Here is a 24912-nt window from a genome sequence, read left to right on the forward strand (position 1 = left end):
ATTATTGTTACGTTCATAAACAAGCAATCCATATTTTACTGAGCTGTTTTTGCATTGGCTGTAGCTATTTTTAACAGATTTAAGTACATCTTCAAGTCAAGAAAAATAAAATCAAATAAAAACAAACGTCAAATTACATTTCTAATAAAAAATGAAATATTTAAAAATGTCAAATTGCCTTTATTTATTTATTTTTTATGACAAATATTGAATATTTTTTATAAGTACCAAACAGAAGAAAAATGGATCGTTGCTCAAACGCTCGTTTTGGAACTCGCGTCATGAAGGATAAGTCTCCGTCCCCGAGGACATGATACCGCCTCTGACCGGCCCCTAGCTAGATGCTATAAAAGCAGGCTTCACTACACATCTTAAAAACATGTTTTTGTATGTCCAGGTAATTGTGTGCGAGTTAGCCAGGATTGGGACGACTTTCTTGCTATTCGGATTTGTAATTCAAGCCCTTGGCTTTGTAACGAAGCAGGCTTCACTACACATCTTAAAGTGAAACTCTGCCAACAGGCCGTCAGTCTGCCGTGACGTTCATCATTCCGTTTCTCTTCAGCGAAGAGGCTAAACTAGCATGACGTTGCAAAACGTTCACTTGCGGCTTCTCGTGTGGCGTGCAGCTCCAGCGGCGCGATTCTTCTTCATGTTTGCGGAAGCAAGAAAAGCGTGGCTGCAGTCACGCAAACGCTGCGTTTTATCGCCGCTTTCCGAATAGATGAAGGAAATTTAGCTCATCGTGTCATTTTTGGAAGTGGTATTTTATGCATTTTTATTAGTCACACTGCTGAACTTCTTTTTACACTTGTAGGACAGTTCAGAACGTTACAGATGTACGGTACACTTAATAAAGGCAGCGGTTTGACCCTGGAACAGATGATTTGGGGGGGGACACTAACGTCGTGTGTTCCATCCACGTTTTTCTGCTCGAATTGCAGCTTCTGGTGCGGCGCGCAGCTCCAGCAGCGCAATTCTTCTTCGTCTCCTTGCTTTTATGTCGAGAAGACCGGATGCGATGATTGAAATCGTGTCGACGATGCATCGCTTTTGTTGTGAGCAATCCGTGTGTGTGTGCGTGCGTGCGTGAGCGCGTGTTTGTGTGCACAGCAGCGGTCCCTCCGTGCGTGTAGCTGTAATCACACTTGACTGCATGCAGCTTCTGCAGGTGTCAGAATGACAGCAGCCGGTGGGAGGGACTTGACGCCCCAACTTCTCATTCGGTGCGTCGTCTCTCTCTCTCTCTCTCTCTCTCTCTCTCTCTCTCTCTCTCTCTCTCCATCATCCATCCATCCGTCCATCCGTCCATCCAGAGCTCCAGTCGTCCTGCTCCAGCCCGCCGAGGAGAGCAGAGGAGAGCACGGCTTCGCATGCAGTCCAGTCCTGGAGCCACCATGCACGTTTGCCACCCACGGGAGCTTTCTTACACTTGATGCTCGGGCTTTTTTATTTTTTTTATTTTTCTTTTCTGTGTGAGTGCGGTTTGTTCTTTTTTTATTAGCCTGCCTTGTTTGTGAGGGGGTGCAAGGACACTACACAGAGCATCCTCTGTTCACACGCACCACCCTCCTCCTCCTCCTCCTCCGCCTCCTCCTCATCCTCTCGGAAAGAAAGGACCTTCAGGATCTTCTCCTCCTGCAGCAGGAGCAGACATGGATCTATGGCTTGACTCGATGCGGATTTGCCGGTGGAGGGTTTTCTTCCTGCTCAGCCTCCTTTTCCGGGACCACCTGAGCTCCATGCTGGACTGCCCGCCGACCTGCAGCTGCTCGCAGACCGAGATCTATTGCAATAAGTCGGACAGCGGCAGGTTCTTCCCGCTGCTCGCCGTGCAGGACACCGGCGGCAACGGCAACGGCACCGGCGTGGACATAGCGGACCTGTTCAAGAACATCACGTCCATGTGAGTAGACCCGTTTTTCTTTCCCTTTTTTGCTGCTCCTTGGCGCAGGACTTGCGCGCTTCAGACACTTTTGTGCACAACAGCGATCCATAAATGGGTGCATGTGTACGTGCGTGGGCAGGGGGTGCTTGTCCCTAAAGTTGCACCTCTGCAGGCCTCATCATCATCATCATCACCATCATCCTCCTCCTCCAGCTTGGATGCTGCGCCTCTCATCAGCATCCGAGCGCGCGTCCAACTGCTCCGACAGATTGCGCCAAATGGAACAGAAATAAATGGCGCAGTGAGGTCAACCAGTTACACCCCCCTCCCGTCCATCATGGGGACCCCCCCCGCCCCCCCACCCGCCACCCACACACACAAACTTGAGCCAGATGTGTTTTGTGTTAAAAAAAACAAACAAACAAAAGAGGCACTTGTTGTTTCTGTGCGCAAATATGCTTTGCTGCCTTTGTGTGTGCGTGTGTGCGCGTGTGCGTGTGCTTGAAACCTGCCCCCCTTAAAGCCTTCATCCATCCGGACCAAAACAGCCCCAAAAAGTCCAAATAAATGCATAACTAGTCTAATTTGCTTAGAAAGTGTCACCCCCTGCTCGTATTCACACGCATACACTACATTGACTTGTACAGTCTATTCATACGTGGACAACTTCTTTGCTCCATCGTCCTCCCACGCCGCTAGAGGGTAGCCTGCACCCACATGCACATCCTCTCCATCACCCCCCCCCCTTTTTTTAGTCAAGAGGCTGCAGATTTAAGAGCCTTAAAAAAGGCAAGCCGATACCACCTAATGACTTATTCATTGTGCAGCAACCTGTTAGCATCGTCCATCCCCCCCCCCCCCCCCCCCCCCGTGTCCTCCCTGCTGACATGAAAAAAATAAGAAGTTTTAAGGGAAAAAAAGAGAAAAAAGTCGTGTACTCATTAGTGTTTCTTTTTGTGTGTGTGTGTGTTTTAAGTGGAAGTCCTAATCCGATTGACTCGCGCCAGGCTAATGGTGCATTTCATGGCCGGGCTCCAGCGGCCGTCTTGTTTTCTTGTTTTCTGCTCCTAGCGAGGATGCTGACCTGCGGCAAAAAAGACAAATGATTCATTTAGGTCCTTTTTAAAAATAAATACATCACTTCATGCCCTACGTGCTTTCAAGTATAAAAATAAATCCCTTTTTCTTTACGTTAACGACGTGTGATTGTGTCGTCTGATGGTCAGAGGTGGTTATGAGGGGCGGGGTGGATGCAGGTCCAACAGCTTATTTGCTGACGTGAATGGAGTGTGGTTCCACCGGCTTGTGAAGTTAGCGCCTTAGCTGGCTGGCGTACAGACCAGCTTGCGACGTGAAAACGCTTTACGATTGCTAACTCAGCAAGTTTGTGCCATGCAGGTGACTTATCAGAAGGTGTCTTTCATTCAGGCCCGACCCGAAACGACAACACAACGACTGCAGCGCTTGATTTGATTTGGCAACCATTTGGCTGCTAATCAGACGAGTAGAAAGTGAATGGAGTGTGGTTCCGTAGGCCGGCTGCCACAAAAACGTGAATGTGGCTGATCTTTTCTAATTGCATCACTTCAGAAAAAAAATAAAATAAAATAAATAAAATAAAAAAATAAATATATAATTGCATCCTTGTGGCACTTTTAAGCGTAAGGCTGCTGTTTTGCAATGATGTGGTGTAGTTGCTTTGTCTTGAAGTAACGTGACGTAATTAACCAACAAGCTGACTGACATTTGTTTTTGTGTTTTTTTTAAAATTTATTTATTCATTTTTTATATTTTTTAAATAAAAAATATATGTATATTTATAATATATATATTTTTTAAATTTAATAAAAATATATATGTAATTGCATCATTGTGTCATTTTAAGCATAACACTCGAGCACGTTTTATGTTTTTTGAAACAAACATTAGTTTGACATGTTTTTAAGTGAATGTGTGATTGCATGGTTTCACTTCCAAGCGATGTCCAGTTATGTCTCACACTGGCTGCTCTTGAAGTAATGGATGTGCGATGTCATTAAGCTGGTTGACCTTCGTTTTTGTGTTTTTACAATTTATTTTTTAAATATAATTTTTTATTTAAAAAAAATATTATTTTTACAAAAATCTTGAAATGGCACCATTGTGACACTTTTAAGCAGAACACTCGGGAACTTCTTATGTTTTTAAAATGATTATTATTATTGTTTTCATTTTTCAAACTTGATTTTTAATTTAAAACAAAGTAAAATTGCATCATTGCATGACTTTTAAGCTGAGCGCTGTGGATGTTTCCGATCTTGAAGTCATGACATCACATGACATGACATAACCAAGTCAGCCCCGCCGAGCTGGCTGAACTTTTCTTTTGAACTCCATTTGACTGTAATCCTTCCGCAAACACGCTGCTAGAACGCGAATGGAGCGCAGTTCCACAGGCTGGCAAAATGAGCACATTAGCTCAGCATTCAAACTTGCACGATCTTCTTGTGGTTGGACATTGATGGTTTTATTCTTATGATCAAACGATGTGTTTGATTTCAGCAAACACGCTGAAATTGAAACAAGTTAGGTGCCTTTGATGTGTCTGTAGTGTAGTGTTGCTTCCCTAGGCTGGTAAAATTAGCGAATTAGCTTACCTACAAATGCATAAATGCTTTCTTAAAGCCACTTTTAAGCATACGACTGCGCATGTCCATGTTTGTATTGGTTGTCTTGTGGAAATCGAAGGACTAAAACATGACATTATTATGTAACTAACGCAAGTGACTGGAGTGAGGTTCCTCGGGCTGGTGAAATTAGCATGCTAGTAGCCGTTTTGTTACCACATGCTGGTCGTTGTAAACCAGGAGGTAGCATGTGCGTTGTTGAGTTATTGACTTGCCTTTTGATTGGCAGGTTTAGCTCTGAACCTCAGGTCCTTCCTTATAAACAACTCTATACAGTGGAGTCAAGACTGGGACGCTTTTTCGCATCAGAAAGAAACTGATCCTTTCATCCAAAAGAGTTTTGTGGCTTTAGAAACCGGTGGTTAAATTTGAAATTGCACAAGTTCCACTGTGATTACTTTATGGAGTCGAGGTTTCATTGTGGAAAAACACGCTCTCTGAAGTGTACGCGCCATGTAAAATTGATACGTACGGGCTTGTAAAATAATTCATAGCGGATCGTTAACGCTCGCGATGATCGACCGAGGTCGTTTCCTCCCGTGCTCATCCCTAATTCACGCGGAGAGACACAATGCTCATTGCCTCGTCGATGAGCGCCGTGGCCGTCATCAGCATGCACACTTTGGCGCGCGGCGCTCTGCCTGATTCGAGGACGGGTCGTTCTGCGTGCGGCGTTTTCGCTAACAAGCCACCTATTTGCCTCCTGACGAGAGAGAGAACACCAGATGAACAAGGAGTGGACCGACCAAAAGAAGAGCGCCTGTTCTGATCATGACTTTTTCATTTGTGGTGGGACGTGGAGGAGGAGAGAAGGCCTTGATGTTGCACTTGAAGGAAAAAAAAAGCAAAAGCGCAATTTTCAGAGGGAAGCTGAAGTGTCAGACAGGTTGTTTGTTTTTGCACTTTCCAATTAGCACCTCTCCCGCTGATGCTTGTTCTGATCATCAAGCTAAATTGCTTCTTTGTTTTTAGTTTGTTGCTGCTATTCTTATAAAGCGGGAACCACCTTTTGGGGGCCCTTTAAAGGAAAAGTGCATTTTCAGAAGTGACTTTTCAAACGATAACTGACTGCTCGTTGGGTGTTTACTGATTTGCGTTCAAACTCACATCGGTGTAGCAGCGGAGTAGGCCATGCTCATGACAAAGCTTTTGAGGTTCCGTCAATGCCTGGGGGCGGAGCTTGGGTGTTTGCTGCGTTGACTACAGGCCCACTAGCATCAAACTGTCAAACTATTGGAACTTTCCCAATCATGCACAATCCTTATGTGTGGCAAATAGAGTAGAAGCACAACAATGTCTCAAGAGCCCAGGAAGTTGGCCATTTTGCATGGAACAGCTGACATGTGGCTAGTAGCTAGCCGGTGAGGCGTGGCGAGGTGTCACTACGCCAGTAACGTAGTTCTTGGGCGTAACGATGTTAATAACAATAATAATAACGATGTTAATAATAATAACGTTGATGTTACATATGCTGGTCACATTATGTAAATGCAGCATCGTTGGCGCTTTTTGGAGGTTTTCTTCAGGCCCAATAGGCGTGTCCCATTACGTAGCATTCTTAGCTGCCTCTTTTTAGCTGTTTTGATATCTTTAGAAGGCACAGAAAAGAGAAAGACGTGTGAATTCATGTCTCACATAAGGATTGACAACGATTCCACAAAAAGTGCACTTTTCCTTTACCCAAATTTGATGTTGCGGCCTAAAGCAGATAGTTCACAGTTCTTTTTGTGGTGTGAGTACATGTCTGGGGGCTTACATTTCCTTTCAACTCCAGCATCCATCCGGTGCTCATTTCATTTACTTTTTGACGTTTTGAGGTCCTGGTGGACGCAACCTGTCTGCTGCTCTGTTTGACGAAGACATTTTTTCCGACACGTCACCATCATCACCCTCTCCTATATTCTGTTGTCAACGCCGCTCCTTCGAAGCACTAACCTTGTTTAAGGGGCCCGTATCAATTTGCTTTATACCCAGCGGAAACGCTGCAATAAAAAGTGCTAATATCACGCCGCATCCCATAATAATCCTGCTGGGATTTATCAGTAGTCACACACATCATTAACATTGCATCATTATGTGTGCGACTTACAAAACGGGAGAAGCCAAATGGGTCCTTGCAGAGGCTCGTTTTATCCTTTTGAAGATGAAACATCGTAACAATGGCCGACACACGAGCCAGTGCGAATATACACCAGATGGGACGTGGCTATTTACTGGCGACTGCAAGGTTTTAAATGGTCTGAAATGCATGAAGGGACAGTGTTAGCGTGTATGTTTCACCCTCTGCTTTCCACCATTTTCTTTTTTTTGATATACATTTCCAATTTGTTCTTTTCTTCAAGGCTGCTGCAGCTTGTCTGATGAACACTTTTCCTACTTTTATCCTGCAGAGCCACCGATCAATTACGCTTTCTTTATGAAAGGAGCCTTAAGCTTGCCTGGTGCCGCCTCGGTTAGCGACGTCAAATAAAAACAGCACGCTTGCACGGCTGCACCGGCTCAAACCTGAGGATTTTGGTTTGGAATGTTTGAGTTAAGTCACATGTGTCACTAAAGCTCTTTCAAATTATATTTGAGAAGCTTTTGGTGAAATCTAAGATGGTAAATATATCGGAATATAGAAATAACCTACGCATCCGACCTAGCAGATGGGCTTTTGGTTGGTGATGATATACTCTAGAGAGAGAGAGAGAGAGAGAGAGAGAGAGAGCAGAATATAGAAAAAAAAACACATATTCAAGCCAGAAAACAAGATTTTGGTTGGGAATACTTCAGTTAAGTCACTAAAACTCTTTAAAATTATATTTGAGAAGCTTTTGGGAGAATCTAAAATGGTAAATACTGCAGAATATAAAAATAACCTACGTATTCAAGCCAGCAGATGGGATTTTGGTTTGGAATATTTGAATTAGGTTATGCAATACGTCACTAAAGCTCTTTAAAATGTTTTTTTAGAAGCTTGTAGTGAAATCCAAGATGGTAAATCTCGCAGAATATGAAAAGAACCTTCATATTCAACCCAGTAGATGGGATTCTGGTTTGGAATGTTTGAGTTACATCACACAGTATGTAATACTAGGTCGTGAAACGTATATTTTAGAAGTTTTTGTGAAGTCTGAGATGATAAATATAGACAAATATAAAAATAACTGAAATATTCAAGCCAGAAGATGGGAATTTGGTTTGGAATATTTGAGTCACATAATATAATATGTCACTAAAGCTCTTTAAAATTATATTTGAGAAGCTTTTGGGGAAATGTAAGATCGTAAACACAGCAGAATATGAAAATAACCTACACATTCAAACCAGCAAACCTCATTTTGGTTTGGAATATTTGAGTTACGTCACATGAACGGTTCTTACAAGTATATTTCAGAAGCTGTTTATGAGCTCTTAGGATGATTATTATAGCGGAATATAAAAATAACCAACATATTCAAGCCAGAAGATGAGCGTTTGGTTTGGGCTTTTTCAGTTAAGTCACATATGTCACTAAAACTCTTTAAAATTATATTTGAGAAGCTTTTGGTGAAATCTCGGATGGTAAATATAGCGGCATATAGTGTAAAAATAAGCCACATGTTCAAACCAGCAGACGTCACTTTGGTTGGGAATATTGGAGTTGGCTCACATAAAACGCCACAAAGCGCCTTAAAATGAGTAAAAGAGCAGAGCATACTGTAAATCATCGACATATTCACCCCAGCAGACGGGATTTTGGTTTGGAATATTTGAGGTAGGTCGCAGAATACGTCGCTGATGCTCGTTAGAATGATTTTTTAGAGGCTTTTTGTGAAATCCAAGCAGGGAAACATAGTAGAACATAAAAATAACCTGCGTGTTCAACCCAGCAGATGGCATTTGGCTTTTCAATATTTCAGAAAGGTCACGTAAGATGTCGTGAAAGGTTGATCAAAGTATATTTTAGCGTCTCTTGGTGAAATCCAGGCAGGCAAGTCTAGTAGAATATACGAATGAAGTGGTGAATATGTTGTTCAATGCACAGCCTTGGGTCACATGATGAAAAAGCTGTGAATGCTACGCATCCAAGCATACATTCCAATTATTCCTTTGCTTCAAGGTTGTCTGATCAGCATTTTTCCCACTTTTATCATTCAGAGCCACCGATCAATTATGCTTTATTTATGAAAGGAGCTTTAAACAAGCCTGATGTCAACCTTGCTTATCTACTTCCTAGAAAAACACCACGCTGCACTATTGCCTCTTTTGTCCCATTAGAAATGTGTCGATTGATTTTTGAGAGGGGGCTGAAAACACAGAAAATTAGATTTTACAGCAAGTAAGTTAAACAGACCATCTAAAAATAACCAAATACACTTGCTAATTTGTAGATGACACAGACAGCATCTGCTTACTTACTCTAATTATTCCATCTTGGACGGCGACCAGACACAATCACACATCTAAATTCAGCTCTTGGCAGTACTCTTCCGGCCTCCAAATATCTTAATAAAGACAAAGTTTGCGCTTGCCAAAATAAGTATCAAGTAGAATGGATGGCGCAGGATCACAATACGCTTAATTAGCTCTTCACAAAGCGCCAGCGCAACTGGAGATTTAAGCGCCATTTAATAATATAATGTGTTTAGAGGGCCTGAGTCAATTACGGGGCCCGCAGAGTCATGGCGGCCGTCCTCCTCCTGGACGCTACTTGGCTGAAATCTGATCAATCTCACGCTCAATGCACAGTTTGACATTGACGCATTTATCGCCGTGTTTGCAGTGGAATTCCATATATGGTCATGCAGCCGGTGATGGTCGTGTAATGATCACCAGTGGTGGCCAAAACATACAACACACATCCACTGAAGCTCTTTAAAATGATCATTTAGAAGCATTTGGTGAAATCTAAACCGGTAAATGTAGCAGAATACAAAAACAACCTCCGTATTCAACCCTGCAGATGGGATTTTGGTTTGGAATATTTGAGTGAGGTCACGTGAGGTGTCATGAAAGGTCCTTAAAAGTATATTTTAGGAACTTTTTTGTGAAATCTAAGATGATATATCTAGCAGGATATAAAAAATAACCAGCATATTCAAGCCAGCAGATGTTATTTTGGTTTGGAATAATGGTAAATATTGCAGAATAGGGATTTTGGTCACGCAATATGTTAATAAAGCTCTTTAAAATTATATTTTACAAGCTTTTTGTGAAATCTAAGACGATAAATATAGCAGAGTAAAAGAGTATAAAATAACCGGCATATTCAAACCAGAAGATGGGATTTGAATTAAGCCAGTAAATATGTCAGTAATATGTCAGTAAAACGCTTTAAAATTCTATTTGAGAAGCTTTTGGTGAAATCTAAAACTGTAAATATTGCAGAATATAAAAATAACCTACGTATTCAACCCGGCAGACGTCATTTTGGTTTGGAATGTTTGAGTTCGGTCTCATAACACGTCACGCTCTTTAGAATTACATTTTAGAAGCTTTTGGTGAAATCTAAGCAATCCAAGCATAGGAGAATGTAACAAATAATGGACACATTCAACCTGTCTTTTTTCAGTTACATCACATCCTGTTTGTCAGCAAAGCTGCCCGGTCTTCCTTTGTGAATGTGTTCTTCACTGCACACGCGGCCTTTGGTCACGTGATTAAAAAATACAAACGTTGTGAACGCGAAGCAAACCGTGCCAACGTGTGTGCCAAGATTGCGATCCATAAATGACAGAAAGTTGCCATTTAGTGTACAATGTGGATGAAAAAGTTGAAATGTTTGAAAGTCATGTGAGGTGTGGCGACGTTGCCGTGATTGTGATGAGAAGCAGCAGGACGCCAGATGAGTCAAAGTCTCAAGCTTGGCGTCTGGACTTGGGAAATATGTAAAGAGAGGAAATGTGTGCAGAACTTGCTAATGCAGGACTTTTGATGGCTGCCATTGTGGATTAATGTCACGTTGGGCTTCATCAATGAATCATGGGCCAGCCGTCAGATGAAACCGCTCACTAATGGAGTTCAGTTGCCCCCCCCCAAAAAAACCCCTCAGATTGGGTTGTTTTCCAGCCCCAAATGTCAGGACGCCACCCGGCCGGTGCTCAATCTATAGGGGCCCCCTGCTGCTGCCCGCCCAGGCCCCGCCCCGCCATCCTGCCTCCATATTGCGAGGCTCACCTCGGGCGCTTGTGAGCGTATCATCAAGTTTGCATGAACCTGTCTTGCCGGAAAGTGGGTCACGGCTGCCATCCGAGAATTAGGAGGGGCGAGCGCCTTCATTTAGATGCTCGGCATGCGTCGGCGCCGCGAGAAGTCCTGGCCATGTGAGCGACCCAGCTTCTCCCACGCCCCCACCACCACCGCGCATCTGCGGGCTGCCTGAGCGCCTTAACGAAGCATACTAATGAAGCACCTTCCCCCGCTCCCACTATCAAAAGATGCATTGAGGCGGCCGCAGCACTGAAGGCTCTGCTGTTTGAGGCGGGATTAAGAAAAAGGCCTCGCCGTGGCCTTCCAGGGCCTTTCTGTTGACATTTGCGTTGAGCTTCTGTGTTTACAGCGGCGGCTTACGAGGCACTGTTGCCACTGTCACTTTTAGACAGGGAGAAGCGCTAAGGGGAAAGGGGGGGTGGGGGGGGGAATACATCAGACGCCTTCAGTTTCTGCAGCAATTAGTTCCGTAACGGCATAAAACACAAAGAAAATGTGAGCGAAATGCTTCCCTCGCGCATACGCCATCAATTTCCACCTATTTGCATGCAGCGCCTTTCACTCGTAGCGATCGTGCCCTCCTTGCCAGGTTCTATTCAAAGAACAGCAGCGCCAGCTTCACTTGTGCAGCGCAACCCCGCTTTTTGTCACCAACGCGTCCCGAACGGTCAGACGAAAACCCAAACGTAGGGAAACCAGGGGTGGAACGATTCCTTTTAATAACGATTCCATTTGTGTCACGATTCGTGGGCGCCGATACGACTCGAGGGCGATATCGGTTCATTTAGAACGGTACTTTTTAGCCAGAAATTCCACCAGCCTGACTGTGAAGTAAATACCTGGGTGCCAGATTTCGGACTCGTTTGTTACGTGCGATAGTGTAGGAAGAGTTTTAGATTTTGGGGGAAATTTTGTACGAAAACCAAATCATCCAAAAAGTCGTTTATCCAGTCCACATGTTTTATTCCCCTTTTCCTCCACTCACCGTAATTGTGATTGCTGCCTTTTCTGGTAGTGACTCCTGATTGGCTAAAATGGCCCGCATAGTGTGGGGTAACAGCGCCACCTGTCGCACGAGCGGTGACCTGGAGGCAGCTGTGCAGTGGTTACTTATTAGTCCAAACACACACTCCGCACGTCGCCCATTGCCACTTCCCAGGTGAGGCTTTTCGGCCACCGTGGAGTCCGTCAACGCCGCCTCCGTGTCTCGGCAGACATCACAGACACAAACCCTTCCCCGTCATCATCATCATCATCCTCCTCGCTGCTCTCGCTTGCCATTGCTTGTTATTCATGTGGGCTGTTTTTTTTTTGTTTGGCAAACAGGAGTTGTGTATTAACAGCAGGATGAGTCACCCGGCCTTCATGTCCTTCATGTCCCTCCTTGTCCCTCCCCCCGCGGACGCCGCCAACGTCACGGCGCTGCCACTCTTAAAAAGGCCATACTCACGGGTGCTGCTCCGCTTTGTCGCATCAGATTGACTTTTTTTTTTATGGAGCGAGAAGGTAATTGTCTTGCCTGCAACGTTGAGACGCAGCAGGACGTCACTTTTAAAATGTTCTTCCTTCATAAACGTTCAAGCACCTTTCCTAACGCAGCCCGTATAGGCTAGCCTTGTTCTGCAGCGCCACGTTCTACCACAGGGGGCGATGCAACGCTAAGCATTGTAGGTGCTGCCCCCTACTGCTCTGTATCCTGCAATTGAATTCCATACCAGATGTATGGTGGTCAGCTATGTGAACCACTACACCAGCAAGGATCCGCGACAGTAGGTTCACACGCATTTCAGCACTGCCCCCTGCTGTCACAAATGTTGTAATACCACCTCGACATTTTACACGCCCCAATTGTCCATGCCGGCTATGTGAACCACTACACCACTACATCACAATCACTCCCTACTGATGGAAATGATGTGAACCACTACACATAGCTACGAGTAGTGTAGTGGAAATGTCGGAAATGTATCAAATCCACTGCCGTTTCTCCACCTCAGCTTCATAAGAGGCAGTTGTGTGAAGCACTACGTTGCCTGAAAGGGCTCTGGACTGCACGTTCACAATCGTCTTTGTGGTGCCCCCAACTGGCATAAATGCTAAAGTGTCAAAATTCCCGCCCGGACTCGCCATGTCGACTATGTGAACAATTACACGAGCAATAGTTGCTTCACAATCACCTCAGTTGTTCACTGCTAACATTGCACTCAGTTACGTGAACCACTACACTACCCCCCAAGGGTGTTGTCCCAGTGCTGCCCCCCGTAGACAGAAGTGTATAAATGCCACCATTCCACCTCAGATGCCGCACATTACCCACACAAGCTGTATAAAAGTCAGTTATGTGAAACACTACACTAGCAAGGCTCCCTGACTGCATCGGTTCACAATCATGTCAGTGGTGCCTGCTAGCGGCAGAAACGTATAAATGGCACCATTCCACTTTAGAACCTACAAGTTCCCACACAAGCTGCATAAGAGCCAGTCAGTTTGAGTGGAAGTCAGCTACGTGAACCAGTACACTACCAAGGGTCGCTGACTGTACGTTCACTGTCATTTCCTTCTACATCGACACTCCGGATGCTCCAATTTCTCACGCCTTGGCGGCTATGTAAACACCTTTGCAGCTATGTGAACCACTACACTACCCTACTGTTTGTTTACATTTTTTTCAGTGGTGCCCCCTGGCGACTGTAATGTATAATCCTGCAGTTCCACTCTAGATGCAAATTCACACACCAGATGCATAAAAGTCAGCTATGTGAACCGCTACCCCACTCATGGGTCCCTGTAGCCTTATAATCACATGACTGGTGCCCCCTACTGACTGAATGTTCAAATGTCACATTTTCACACGGGACGCTCCAATTTCCAGAGTTAGCTATGTGAACCACTACACAAGAGGACACGATGTATACCAGATTTGACAAATCTAGTGTGTTTTCCTATTGTTTTGCTAATTGTCTTCAGCAAATGTCTCCATGCTTTCTTCTCCGTCCGGGGGTAACAATCTACTGTTTGTGGAAAAGTGTAGCGAGGATGTTTTAGACGAGCAAGAACAAGAAGCGCAGGCTCTCCTTGGCGGAGGTCATGAAGTGAATGTTTGTCTTGCTTGTGTTTTGATGCACGAAAGAGCAGAAGCAGTTTCCCAATCAAGTGAAATGTTTGGAGTTGAAATGCGCTGTGATGTCTGGTAAACACTCATCATCAATTCATGCAGACCCCCCCAGCCACCCCGCCCCACCCCGCCCCGCCGCCACATTGGAATTGAGCATCAGCGCTGAGATCAGTGGGGGCGCTTATCCTGCATCCTCTCTCTCTCTTTTGGAGGTGGTGGTGGTGGGGGGGTGGGGGGCACTCCCGTTGGCCTCATGTGACTCCTGCCGGCCCCCGCAGTCATTTGGGAGCAGCTAACACGTCTTGTTGCTTCTGCCAGCAGCGCTAACACGCCGACTGTTACAAATGGTCTGGGATGGCGCCGCACAGGTGTGAAATAAGTCCACCTACACCGCCCCCCCACCCCCACCCCCACCCCCGGCTGTTATAAGTCCTCAAGTATCAACAAACACTCGACTTCACTCAACCCTCCTCTCACGTCCCACATCCTCGGACCCTCATACACCTAATAATGCTGCATCCATACACTCCTGTCATATAGACGATCTTTGACTGGCCTTTTTGCAGTAGCGCTTCAGCAGAACGCTCCTGTCTTATACAGGATCTTTGACCAGCTGCAGCTCCTCAAAATAGCACGGTGCTCCTGTCATTTAAAGGATCTTCAACTTGCGTTTTTTGCGATAGGTCTTGAGTGTTTTTTGCCATAAAACCAGCAGAGCACTCATGCCACATATAGAGGATCTTTGGCTTATGTTTTTGCAATAGTTCCTTCAAAACAAAAGAACTCCTTGTTGCATAGAGGATCTTTGATCTGCACTTTTGTTGTAGCTTCTTATAATCAGCAAAGCACTCCTGTCATGTAGAGGATCTTTGCAGATTTTAAGGAGCTACTGCAAAAACACTACAGCACCCTGTCGTATAGAGGATCTTTGACTAGTGTTTTTCCATAGGTCCTTAAAACCAAAAGAGCGCTCCTGCCGTATATATAGGATCTTCGATTCATGTTTTTGCGATAGGTCCTTAAAACCAGCAGAGCACTCCTGCCACATATAGAGGATCTTTGACTAATGTTTTGGCAATAGGTGCTTAGAAACAGCAGAGCACTCCTGTCGTATCGAGGATCTTTGACCAGCATTGCTGTAGGTCCTTAAAAACAGAAGTGTGCTCCCGTCATTTTGAGGATCTTTGACTATGATTTGGTAGTTGGTCTTGAGCAGAACGCTCCTGTCATGGAGAGGATCTTTGACTGCAGATTTGAAGAAGCTACTGCAATAACACTGTCATATAGAGGATCTTTGACTAGAAGTTTTGCATGAAACCCTTAAAAAACAACAGAGCACTCCTGTCGTCTGGAGGATCTTTGACTAGAATTAGTGCCGTAGGTCCTTAAAAACAGCAGCCCGCGTCTGTCACATAGATGATCTTTGAGTTGTGTTTGTGTAGTTGGTCCTTAAAAACAGCAGAGAGGACGCCTGTCATATAGAGGATCTTTGACCAGCATTTTTGCTGTAAGTCCTCAAAAATAGCATAGAGCTCCTGTCATACAGAGGATCTTTGACTCGTGTTTTTTGCAGTCGGTCTTGAACAAATCGCTTCTGTCCTATAGAGGATCTTTGGCTTCAGTTTTTAAGGAGCCTCTGCATAAACACTACAGCGCTCGTGTCACATAGAGGATCTTTGACTGGTGTTTTTGTAGCAGATTTTTTAGAAGCAGCAGAGCACTCCTGGCGTATTGTGTGTTTTGGACGGAAGCAGATCTTTGCCTGGCGTGGGAGTATAGCTTGTCTTTTAACGTCTGCCTAAATTAGCCATGGAAAGCTGTGAACTTGTTTACCAAATAAGAATAAAGAAGCTTTGTCGAGGGAATGGAAACGTCACACCTGCTCAGCGGCGCTTTTTGTTTCACATTTGGACGTTGCTGAAGACGACGCCTGCCAGTCCGTGATGCACTTTCAACCTGCCGGGGAGGCAAACATAAGATGTGTGACGTGTGTCTGCATTTGAAGCTCTCCGCACACGCCCTCTTTGTGGGTTCCAAATGGAATCCATGTGACATTTTGCAGCGGCACACTCTTCATTGTTGAGAATATTCATGCAACCCCTCTCTGCTCGTCTTGATTTCAGCACAAAAAGCTGATGTCACTTTGCCTCCCGGCGTCTCAAAAGCGCAATAATTAACTAACACACTTTCTCCTCCTCGCATTTTTACATTCTTTTGGGTTTTTTTTAACAGGAGCTCGTAGTCTTTCCACTCGCAGGCAGAAATGTCACACTGTTCTTTTCACAGACCTGCCGTCACGTGTGCTTTTTCGCCGGCGGCTCTCCAGGTCCGCATTTTCAGTTTGCAGTGGAGTTTCTGAAACCTGGATTACGCACGCAAACCCCCCATTTTGGAACAAAAATGACGGCTGTCGCGCATCGGTTGGTTCTGACTGAGGTAACACTCCCCTTCTCTCGTTATTTGCCGCTGTTCGCTCACGACGAAGGAAGCTAACAAGCTAAATAGTCGACGAGAGCTTGTGGTTGCCCACCGAGTTGACGTCGTGTCCAAAGTGCGGCTTTTTTTTAAAAGTATCTACTTATTTATTCTAAATAATGATTGTAGTTTATACGCTGCAAGTATGTGTTTAACTCCACAATTTTTAAACTAAATTATTAAAATATAAGTGCTAACTATATTATTCAAACATAGGCTAAAAGTTACTACTAATAAGATAATCATCATCATAACTTTCATCCTTTCTAGTGAAGTGTGGATGATGTTTGTGTTCCACGGTGCCTAATAAAGCAGCAGGCGGCATCTCCAGGAAGGAGCGCTTGCTGCTTGTTTCTTTTTACATTTCCTAAACACGAAGACTGGACTCGTCATCTTCATGATGCGAGTATTTGTCACCTTTCATTGCATTCTTTACCTTCTCTAACGGGGTTTTGAAGTGTGCAATTTGCCAAAACGGCATCAGGAGGTTGCCTACAGCCGCAGCAGTGTGTTCTCACGCAGTATGGGAATATTTAAGACAGTTCATTTTATGACATTCATTTTATTCCATTTAAACATAGTAACAGTAATCCAAAAATATATGTGTATTTGATTATAGATTATTTGATTATATAGAATAATAAGAATAATAAGAATAATAATTGTAATTTGAATAATAAATAATTTGATCATATATATTATTTCATATATACAGTATATATATAGCATGTATTATCTGAAACTAATGTTATAATATGAATGTAATATTGTAATATCAATTACATACAGTATTTAATGCTTACATATTTTGGATAATATACAATATTACATCATTTATATATAAATGATGTGTACATGTAATTTATATAATATATTAATATAATGTAATATCATATTCATTTGTTGATTTCTTGATATTATTGTACTTATTATTTTATTACTTTTTATTTTAAATGAATTCAAATTCCTATTTTGTGTTGTTATGTAATTCTATAAAATATCACATTAATATAACGTAGTATATTGTTAATATCTTGTTATATAATTATGTATACAATATGATGTATTCATATGATAAAAGATGAATAAGTAAATGATGTAATGATGTTATATAATTATATATACAAGTATTTAAAATATTAATAACTAAATGAATACAATATTATGACAAAATGAAATAATCCATATCATTTTACTTTATCGTATCTAGTATTTATATTGTATACATTTAGTTACATTTATATTTTTATTAGATTTGTATACAATAATAAAAATAAAAAACAGACCATTTATACAGTACGTGTATTTGAATTGTAATAATAATAATAATAATAATAACAATAATAATAATAATAAATATATGCAAAAATATAATCCAATGGAATAAAACATGGTTAAAATGAGCATTTTTCCAAATAAATGAATACATAAATATAAGTATGTATGAATGTATTGCTGTCCAAACTAAACGTCGGCGTGTGTAATCCGTTAGCATGTGCTCATCAACACCAAAATGCTAATGAGCGCCAGGGGGCAGATGGAGAAGTGTCGCGGGCGCGATGCGGCGTCACCTTTCCCCGCTCTTCTTTGGCCGCTGCAGACGTAATTGTACGTATGAAAGGACGGCGCGGTCCTCCTCTATGGCTTTCATCGTAATTCATCTCCTCTGACTTGTCTAATGTGCTCTCTAAATGGAAGCGGCGTATCAGCAGCCATCTTGCAGAGGTGATTGCAAGGATTGCGGCGGACAATGAAGAAATTGATTGAAGATTCCTTTCAGGAGGGAAGAGCACAGGAAGAGAGAAGTGAATTAAAGTCTGCCTGTTAATTCATCCATCAGCCAACAAGCTGCGATTGCGTGGAACGTGTGCGTGATGAATGGAGTCACCCGGGAAATAGTTTGCACTATCATTAGGCTTAATTACCGCCCTAAAGTCTCCACGTCTGCCGCATTGTCACGTTTAGGATTGCATTACGTTTGACAAGAGGTTTAAACTAAAACATGACGGAAGCCCTGTTTTTCGACTATAACGGGACGCACGTGCTAAAGTGCTAACATTGCACTCACGTTTGAACGGCAGCATCGTGCATTGTTAGCCCATTGCTGAAGAAAAACCAAGCAATCAAACTTAAAGCTCCCACGTGTGTAGCTGACTGATGGATAGTTGGCAGGGCTCCATTTTACAATGTGTAGCGAAGCCTGATTTGTATACGCTCTGTCTTCCATCAAGTGATGGCTTATCTATGGGTGTTCATGAGTACAGCTTGTCAGGATATATCATACATACTGTACGTGGTTCATGTGGCCCCATTGTGCTAACATTACACTATAAATTAATTATATTAATTGTGGGCATATAATGCTAACATTACACTATAAGTTAATATTAAGTTATGTTAAGTGTCACCTGTATTGTGCTAACATTACACTATAAATTAATTATATTAAGTGTGGACATATAATGCTAACATTACACTATAAGTTAATATTAAGTTATGTTAAGTGTCACCTGTATTGTGCTAACATTACACTATAAGTAACTTATATCAAGTGTGGACCCATAGTGCTAACATTACATTATATGTTACTATTAAGTTATATTAAGTGCGGGCCTGTAATGCTAACATTACACTATAAGTTAACATTAAGTAATATTAAGTGTGGCCCCTATTGTGCTAACATTACACTCACATTTGAATAGCAGCATCATGCTAGGTTAGCTTATTCCATGAAGAACACCATGTATGGTATTGTCACCTGACCTCATATGTGAAGTATAATAGTTCCTATTTTCCCAGGTTCCTCGACTGCAACCTTGGTCTTAACCTTCCTATGCGCTAACTAGCCTGTTGCCATGGTGATGCGGCTGTTGCCATGGCGACATGTGACTGAAAAGTGAACCCGGTTGACCCTCCTGACCCCCCCCGGCGTGGCTGTTTATGGAAGCGGAGTGGTAATAAAATCAAATAAAAAAAAGTTGTGTGAAGATTTGCAAGCGCTGATTGAGGCGCGGCAGATTAACATCACAGACGGACAAGCTGAATCGCGCTAATTAGCGGCGTTGCCGTATCGCGCTCATCGCCACGTCTTTGTGGCACGCCGCTTTATCAGCACGGCGAGGATCTTCAAAACGCTCACAAAGGTAATTAGTGCAACTTAGGCGCGTCCTCCGCCCGACTCTCAGCTCAACCTGCCGTGCATGTTGGGAGTAAGGGCACGGCTAGGTACGTACCGCAGGTTAAAGGTCACGGTGGGGTCGGGTGCGGTTAGGGAGCAAAATGCAAAACATGAACATGCTGAACTTCAAACTTCTACCACGTAATTCTCCACCAGTCCTTCGAAACAGAAGAGTGCTCCTGTCATATAGAGGATCTTTGACAAGTGTTTTTGCAATAGATTCTTAAAAACAGCAGAGGGCTCCTGTCTTATAGAGGATCTTTGACTAGGATTTTTGAAGTCCTTAAAAACAGCCTAGCACTTCTGTTAAATAGAGGATCTTTGGTTAGCGTTTTTGCAGTAGGTCCTTAAAACAGAAGCACACTCCTGTTATATAGAGGATCTTTGACAAGTGTTTTTGCAGCAGATGCTTAAAAACAGCAGAGATCTTCTGTCATGTAGAGGATCTTTGACTAGTGTTTTAGCAGTAGATTCTTCACAACAGAGGCACGCTCCTGTCATTTAAAGGATCTTTGACTAGCATTTTTATGGTAGATGCTTACAAACAGCAGAGTGCTCCTGTCATAGAGAGGATCTTTGGTTACTCTAGTGTTTTTGCAGGAGGTCTTTGTGTAAGGACCTACTCCATACTGGCCTGTCAAAGATCCTCTATACAGCAGGATCGGTCTGCTGTTGTCAGAAACGTGCGGCTGAAGCGCCAGTCGCAAGTTTTGAAGTGAACTTGTGAGCCAGTCTGTTTTCAAGCTCCGGCTTCTCCTTGGCAATATCGCGAGCCGACGACTTTTTTAACCGAGCGGACGCCCGGTGTCCCTCACCTCTGTACCGTGGCAAATGTTCCACACCAAAACCTCCAATTCTGCCTCCATATTCCGTTCCAAGACGTGAAACGTGACAGCGGAGTGCAGCTGAGTGGCGGCTGGCGATTGAAGATTTGAAGATGGCGGAACCAGCGGGAGCGGTGCTTCCCATCGTGGCGTCTTCGTGAAAGCCTCCATTTCAGCATATTGTCATCATCGCGCACACGTGCTCGTTTCCCGACCTTGTGTGAGTCGAAGCGGCGACGCCCAAGCCTTTCGGAGGCTTTAAAAGGAGCGATGAACTCTGAGCCCGGCGAGTCAAATCAATCTGGTTGCGGGCTTCATTACCGGCAGAACCGAGGAGCTCAGCCATCCGCCTTCTAATATCACCGCGATCCTCTCCTCTTTTCTTACCTAATTGAATTCCGCCGCAGACGTGGGCCCCTTGGCCGCAGATTTATCGTATCCTGAAATTGGACCAGACTCTGTCTCTCCCAGCGAAGGACGTGCGCCGAGCGTTTAATCCCCGTCTTCATGATCTCTGGCCGGACTTCCAGCGATCCCAGCGAGGCCTTCAAAGTCACCTCTTTTGGCGCAGTGAGCAGGAGAAGCAGCAGGAGGCGCCCTTTCTTCTAATATCAACCCCAATCAGGGCTTCCCCCAGGACTGCAATCCATTTGTGGCTGCGGTTGAGTCAGTGAGTTTACTCGCCCGCTTCTGATGGCGAAGTGAAATCCAAACATTTGACCCCAAAACCTTTTAGCCAGACAGGAAGTGCAGAAGTCATCCGGAAGGAGAAATGGGATGGGAAGCGTGTTTCTGCGTGACTGTACGTCTATGTGCGTATTAGACCAGGGGTGTCCAAAGTGTGGCCCGGGGGGCCATTTGTGGCCCATGGCTGATCATTTACTAGCCCGTGGCACATTCTCAAAATCTAATTTAACAAGAAACCTGCAAAAAAATACCTGGCAACAGCAAAAATGGAAAAAAAACTGCAGTAATTTTCCAAGTAAAAAGCCAAAATATTGAGAGAAAAAAGACGGAATTGAACAACAAAGAGTCGTAATTTGATGAGAATACCAGCATTTTGTATTTAGTAGCGTAAAGGTGAAATATTCAACAAAAACATGTTTTTTGTAATGTGTTCCAAGAAGAAAAAGAAAAGGAAACAGCTGTGATTTTATGAGAAAAAGTCAAAATATCAGCAGAAATAAAAAAATTGTACGCCCCTACAACGTAAATAATCCGTTCCGAGAACGTTTATGTTATAGGGTTTTTATGTTATAGGAAGCGTAAAATACATGTAAATAACCTAATCCGTTCCAAGATCTTCCCAAACTCACCCCTTTGGCACTTCAAAATATTCAAAGTCCACCAAATATGGTGGGAAAATATAAGAAAACATTAGCATAAACATAGTAGAGTAACATTCCAATATAAAATAAGGTAATAAATAAGATTACTGTAAATGAATACAACTGAAAAACAAAAACAATCCTACCGTTCACGAGATGTCTTGATCAGGAGCGCAAGTGGAGGCAGGAAGGAGGAGGAGGACTAGCCTGAGCCGAAACGCCCATGATTACAGTAAATTTACGTTAAGTTAACACACAGAAAATTACAAAAATTAAGAAGAGATTTCAATGTGTGCGAACTAGTGAAAGGGCGACTACGAAAAGGAAGGAGGTTGAAGGGAGAAGCCTGTCTCTCACACAAACTCACGTACGCGCCAATGAGATGAGAGCGTAGGCGGTGCCCGATGATCAGCCAATGAGAGCGTGAAGCATCAGAAGGCGTCACCAAGTGTACTCCTGAATTCCTGCTTCGCCTCGGTGGGACTTTCGCACATTTCTCGCCCATTGACTCCCATTCATTTGACACTTTGTCATATTTTCGCGATTTGACTGCAACTCCTGCCTGTGTCCGCCAGAGGGCGTCTGTACTCTGTTAGTCATGGAAAATGTTTCCCTCTGTCTGTCTCGTGAGCTACAGTATTCAAATCGAATTTCTGAACTGGCACCGACTTGAGGCGTTACGTTATATGCAAGTTCTTCCGTAATACGATGCAAATACTTTACGTTCTTTACGTTCAGTGGAATTTACGTAAAAGGAGGTTTATGTTATGCGAGGTACTACTGTACTCTAATGGGAGAAAAGTTACATTTTAGGAGAATACACTCGTAATATTAGGAGGAAAAAGAAGGTCGTTTTAGTGGCATAGAGTTGACAAAAGGTTATTTTTTCATATGAGAAACAAACAAAATAAAATAATGTCATTTTGGGGAAATTCGGTTAGGGAAAGAAGTTATAATATTATGGGGGTAAAGTCATAATCACCTGACGAAAGTCTACAAAAAGATTGACTTTCTTTTTGTACGTTTTCGTCAGTGGAAAATTGATGAAAAACAACAGCAGAAAACAACAGCTGTGATTTTATGAGAATAAAGTCAAAATACAAAGAAAAAAGTCTATTCTAACAAGAAAACACGTCACAATTTTACGAGAATAAGCTTGCAAAATTATGAGGTCCTATGATGTCATTTTAGTGGCATAAAGATGAAATATTAAAGAAAAAAGAGGTTTTTCTTTCATTGTAATGTTATGGGAAACAAACAAAATGTCAAATGAAGTTGTACATTTTACAAAATGTACAATTTAGGGGACGGGAAACTTTAGAATTTTCAGAAATAAAGTTGAAATATTATGGGAAGAAAGTTATAATTACATTTAAAAAATGACAAGAAGATATAGGTTTCAACCTATTTATTAAAAAAACAGCAGTGATAGGAAAAACTGCTGTGATTTTGTGAGAATAAAGTCCAAATATGAATAGATAAAAGTATTAAGTATTAAGTACTAACAAGAAAACAAGTCACATTTTTACAAGAATAAATTGTAATATTTTCAAGAAAAATTATCTCATTTTAGGAGCGTTGAATTGAAGTACTAACGTAAAAATCAGCAATTTTTTATGTTATATTATAAAAATAATAAATATAATAAAATTAAGTTAAACAAAGTAAAGTTTTTGAAAATTAGGTTATAATATTATCGGAATAAAATCATAATATTACAAAAAGAACATTTACAAAGAGTATGTCACAAGAAAGTTGAAATATTTGGAAAAGGTACAAAATCATAATTATAACAAATGGAAAAAAAGCTGCAATCTTCCGAGAATAAAGTCAATATATTATTAAGAGAAAAAGTCCTAATGTACCGAGAAGAAAAATGGCCATTTTTCGAGAATAAAATACATAAAGTATCACTTTAGTAGCACAGAATTTGAATAGTAACGAAAACATTTTATTTTTTTAAAGTCATAATATTATGAGAAACAAACAAAACACAATAACGTTGACGTTTTTGGGAAATTAGGCTGGGAAAAAGTTATAATAGGAGAAATATTACGGGAATAAAATCATCATATTTTGGGAATAAAGTCCTAATATTATGAAAATAATATTTACAAAGATTATTTGACAAGAAACTTGAAAATTGGTTTAAAAAAATTACAAAAATAACAACAAAAATTGACTAATTTTACGAGAATAAAGTCAAAATATTGAGAGACAAAAAGTCATATTTTAACGAGAAAAAAGTAGCAATTTTTATGAGAATAAACACGTAATATTATGAGGAAAAATAATAGCATTTTAGTCGCATAAAGAAAAAATACATCACTTTTTAAAAGTGGTAATATGAGAAACAAACAAAATAAAATAAAGTTGGAATAGTCTGAAAATTGTGTTGGGGAAAAAGTTATAATCTTATGGGAATAAAGTCCTAATAATACGAGAAGAAAATTTACAAAGATTATTTGAGAAGACATTGTAATATTTATAAAATTGAAAAAAACAACAAGAGCAGAAATGGAACAAACAGCGGTGATTTTATGAGACAAAATATTATATATATAATATTTTATAAGTCAAAATATGAAGAGAAAAAAGTCTTATTCCCACAAGAAAAAAACTTGCAGTTTTACGAAAATAAAAAAAAAGTCAGTTTATTAGCATCGAGTTGAAATATGAAAGAAAAAACATGTTGTCGGAATATTACCACAAACAAACAAAACAAAATGTCGTTTTTGGAAAATTTGGTTTGGGGAAAAAGGTGTAATATTATGGGAATAAAGTCCTAATTTTACCAAAAGAGAATGTTTAAAGATTATATAACAATAAAATTAAAATATTTGGAAAATTAGCAACAGCAGCAAAAATGGGGCAAACATAGCAAAGCGTGAAGTTGATATTACTAGTAGGCTTTTTCACCAATATCACAAAGCTGAGATGCAGTTTTGTGATTCTTTGTTCTATTGTCAATGATGTTAACCCAACCCTAACCTCCTAACCCTAAAGCCAAACCCAGTGCAGCGCCAACTAGCCATGTGTCACATGTGTGGGTTCCTGCCACGGTGTTGCATGAATTGCAGCAAGAAACAAGCCGGGAATAAGAATGATGACACGTGCTTGTGAGGGCTGTGTTATTCATGTTTTCACACCGTCGATGATATCCCCATCCAGGACCGTGTACCGCGGCCGCCCCCGTGTCGTTCTGTGTCGCAGGCGGCCAAAGAGCCCCCGAGTATCGCGGGGCCTGATCTGGCAAGGTGTAAT

The 24912-nt window shown here is 42.1% G+C and overlaps 1 protein-coding gene across 3 annotated transcripts in view; it reads left to right on the forward strand.

Moving 5' to 3' along the window:
- The window catches only part of ntrk3b (neurotrophic tyrosine kinase, receptor, type 3b), a 291634-nt gene that overhangs the window by 24585 nt on the left and 242137 nt on the right, over positions 1 to 24912 (forward strand). For 2 of the 3 annotated variants that reach the window (XM_054770393.1, XM_054770395.1), the window contains exon 1: positions 1291 to 1906. In XM_054770393.1, coding sequence (XP_054626368.1) covers positions 1656 to 1906 — 251 coding nt within the window. In that variant the 5' untranslated portion in view covers positions 1291 to 1655. Of the gene's footprint in view, positions 1 to 1290; positions 1907 to 24912 lie in introns of those variants that run through there. The other variant, XM_054770394.1, reaches the window with a different exon arrangement.

Source organism: Dunckerocampus dactyliophorus, chromosome 3, assembly GCF_027744805.1.
Source record: "Dunckerocampus dactyliophorus isolate RoL2022-P2 chromosome 3, RoL_Ddac_1.1, whole genome shotgun sequence".
Classification (NCBI taxonomy): domain Eukaryota; kingdom Metazoa; phylum Chordata; class Actinopteri; order Syngnathiformes; family Syngnathidae; genus Dunckerocampus; species Dunckerocampus dactyliophorus.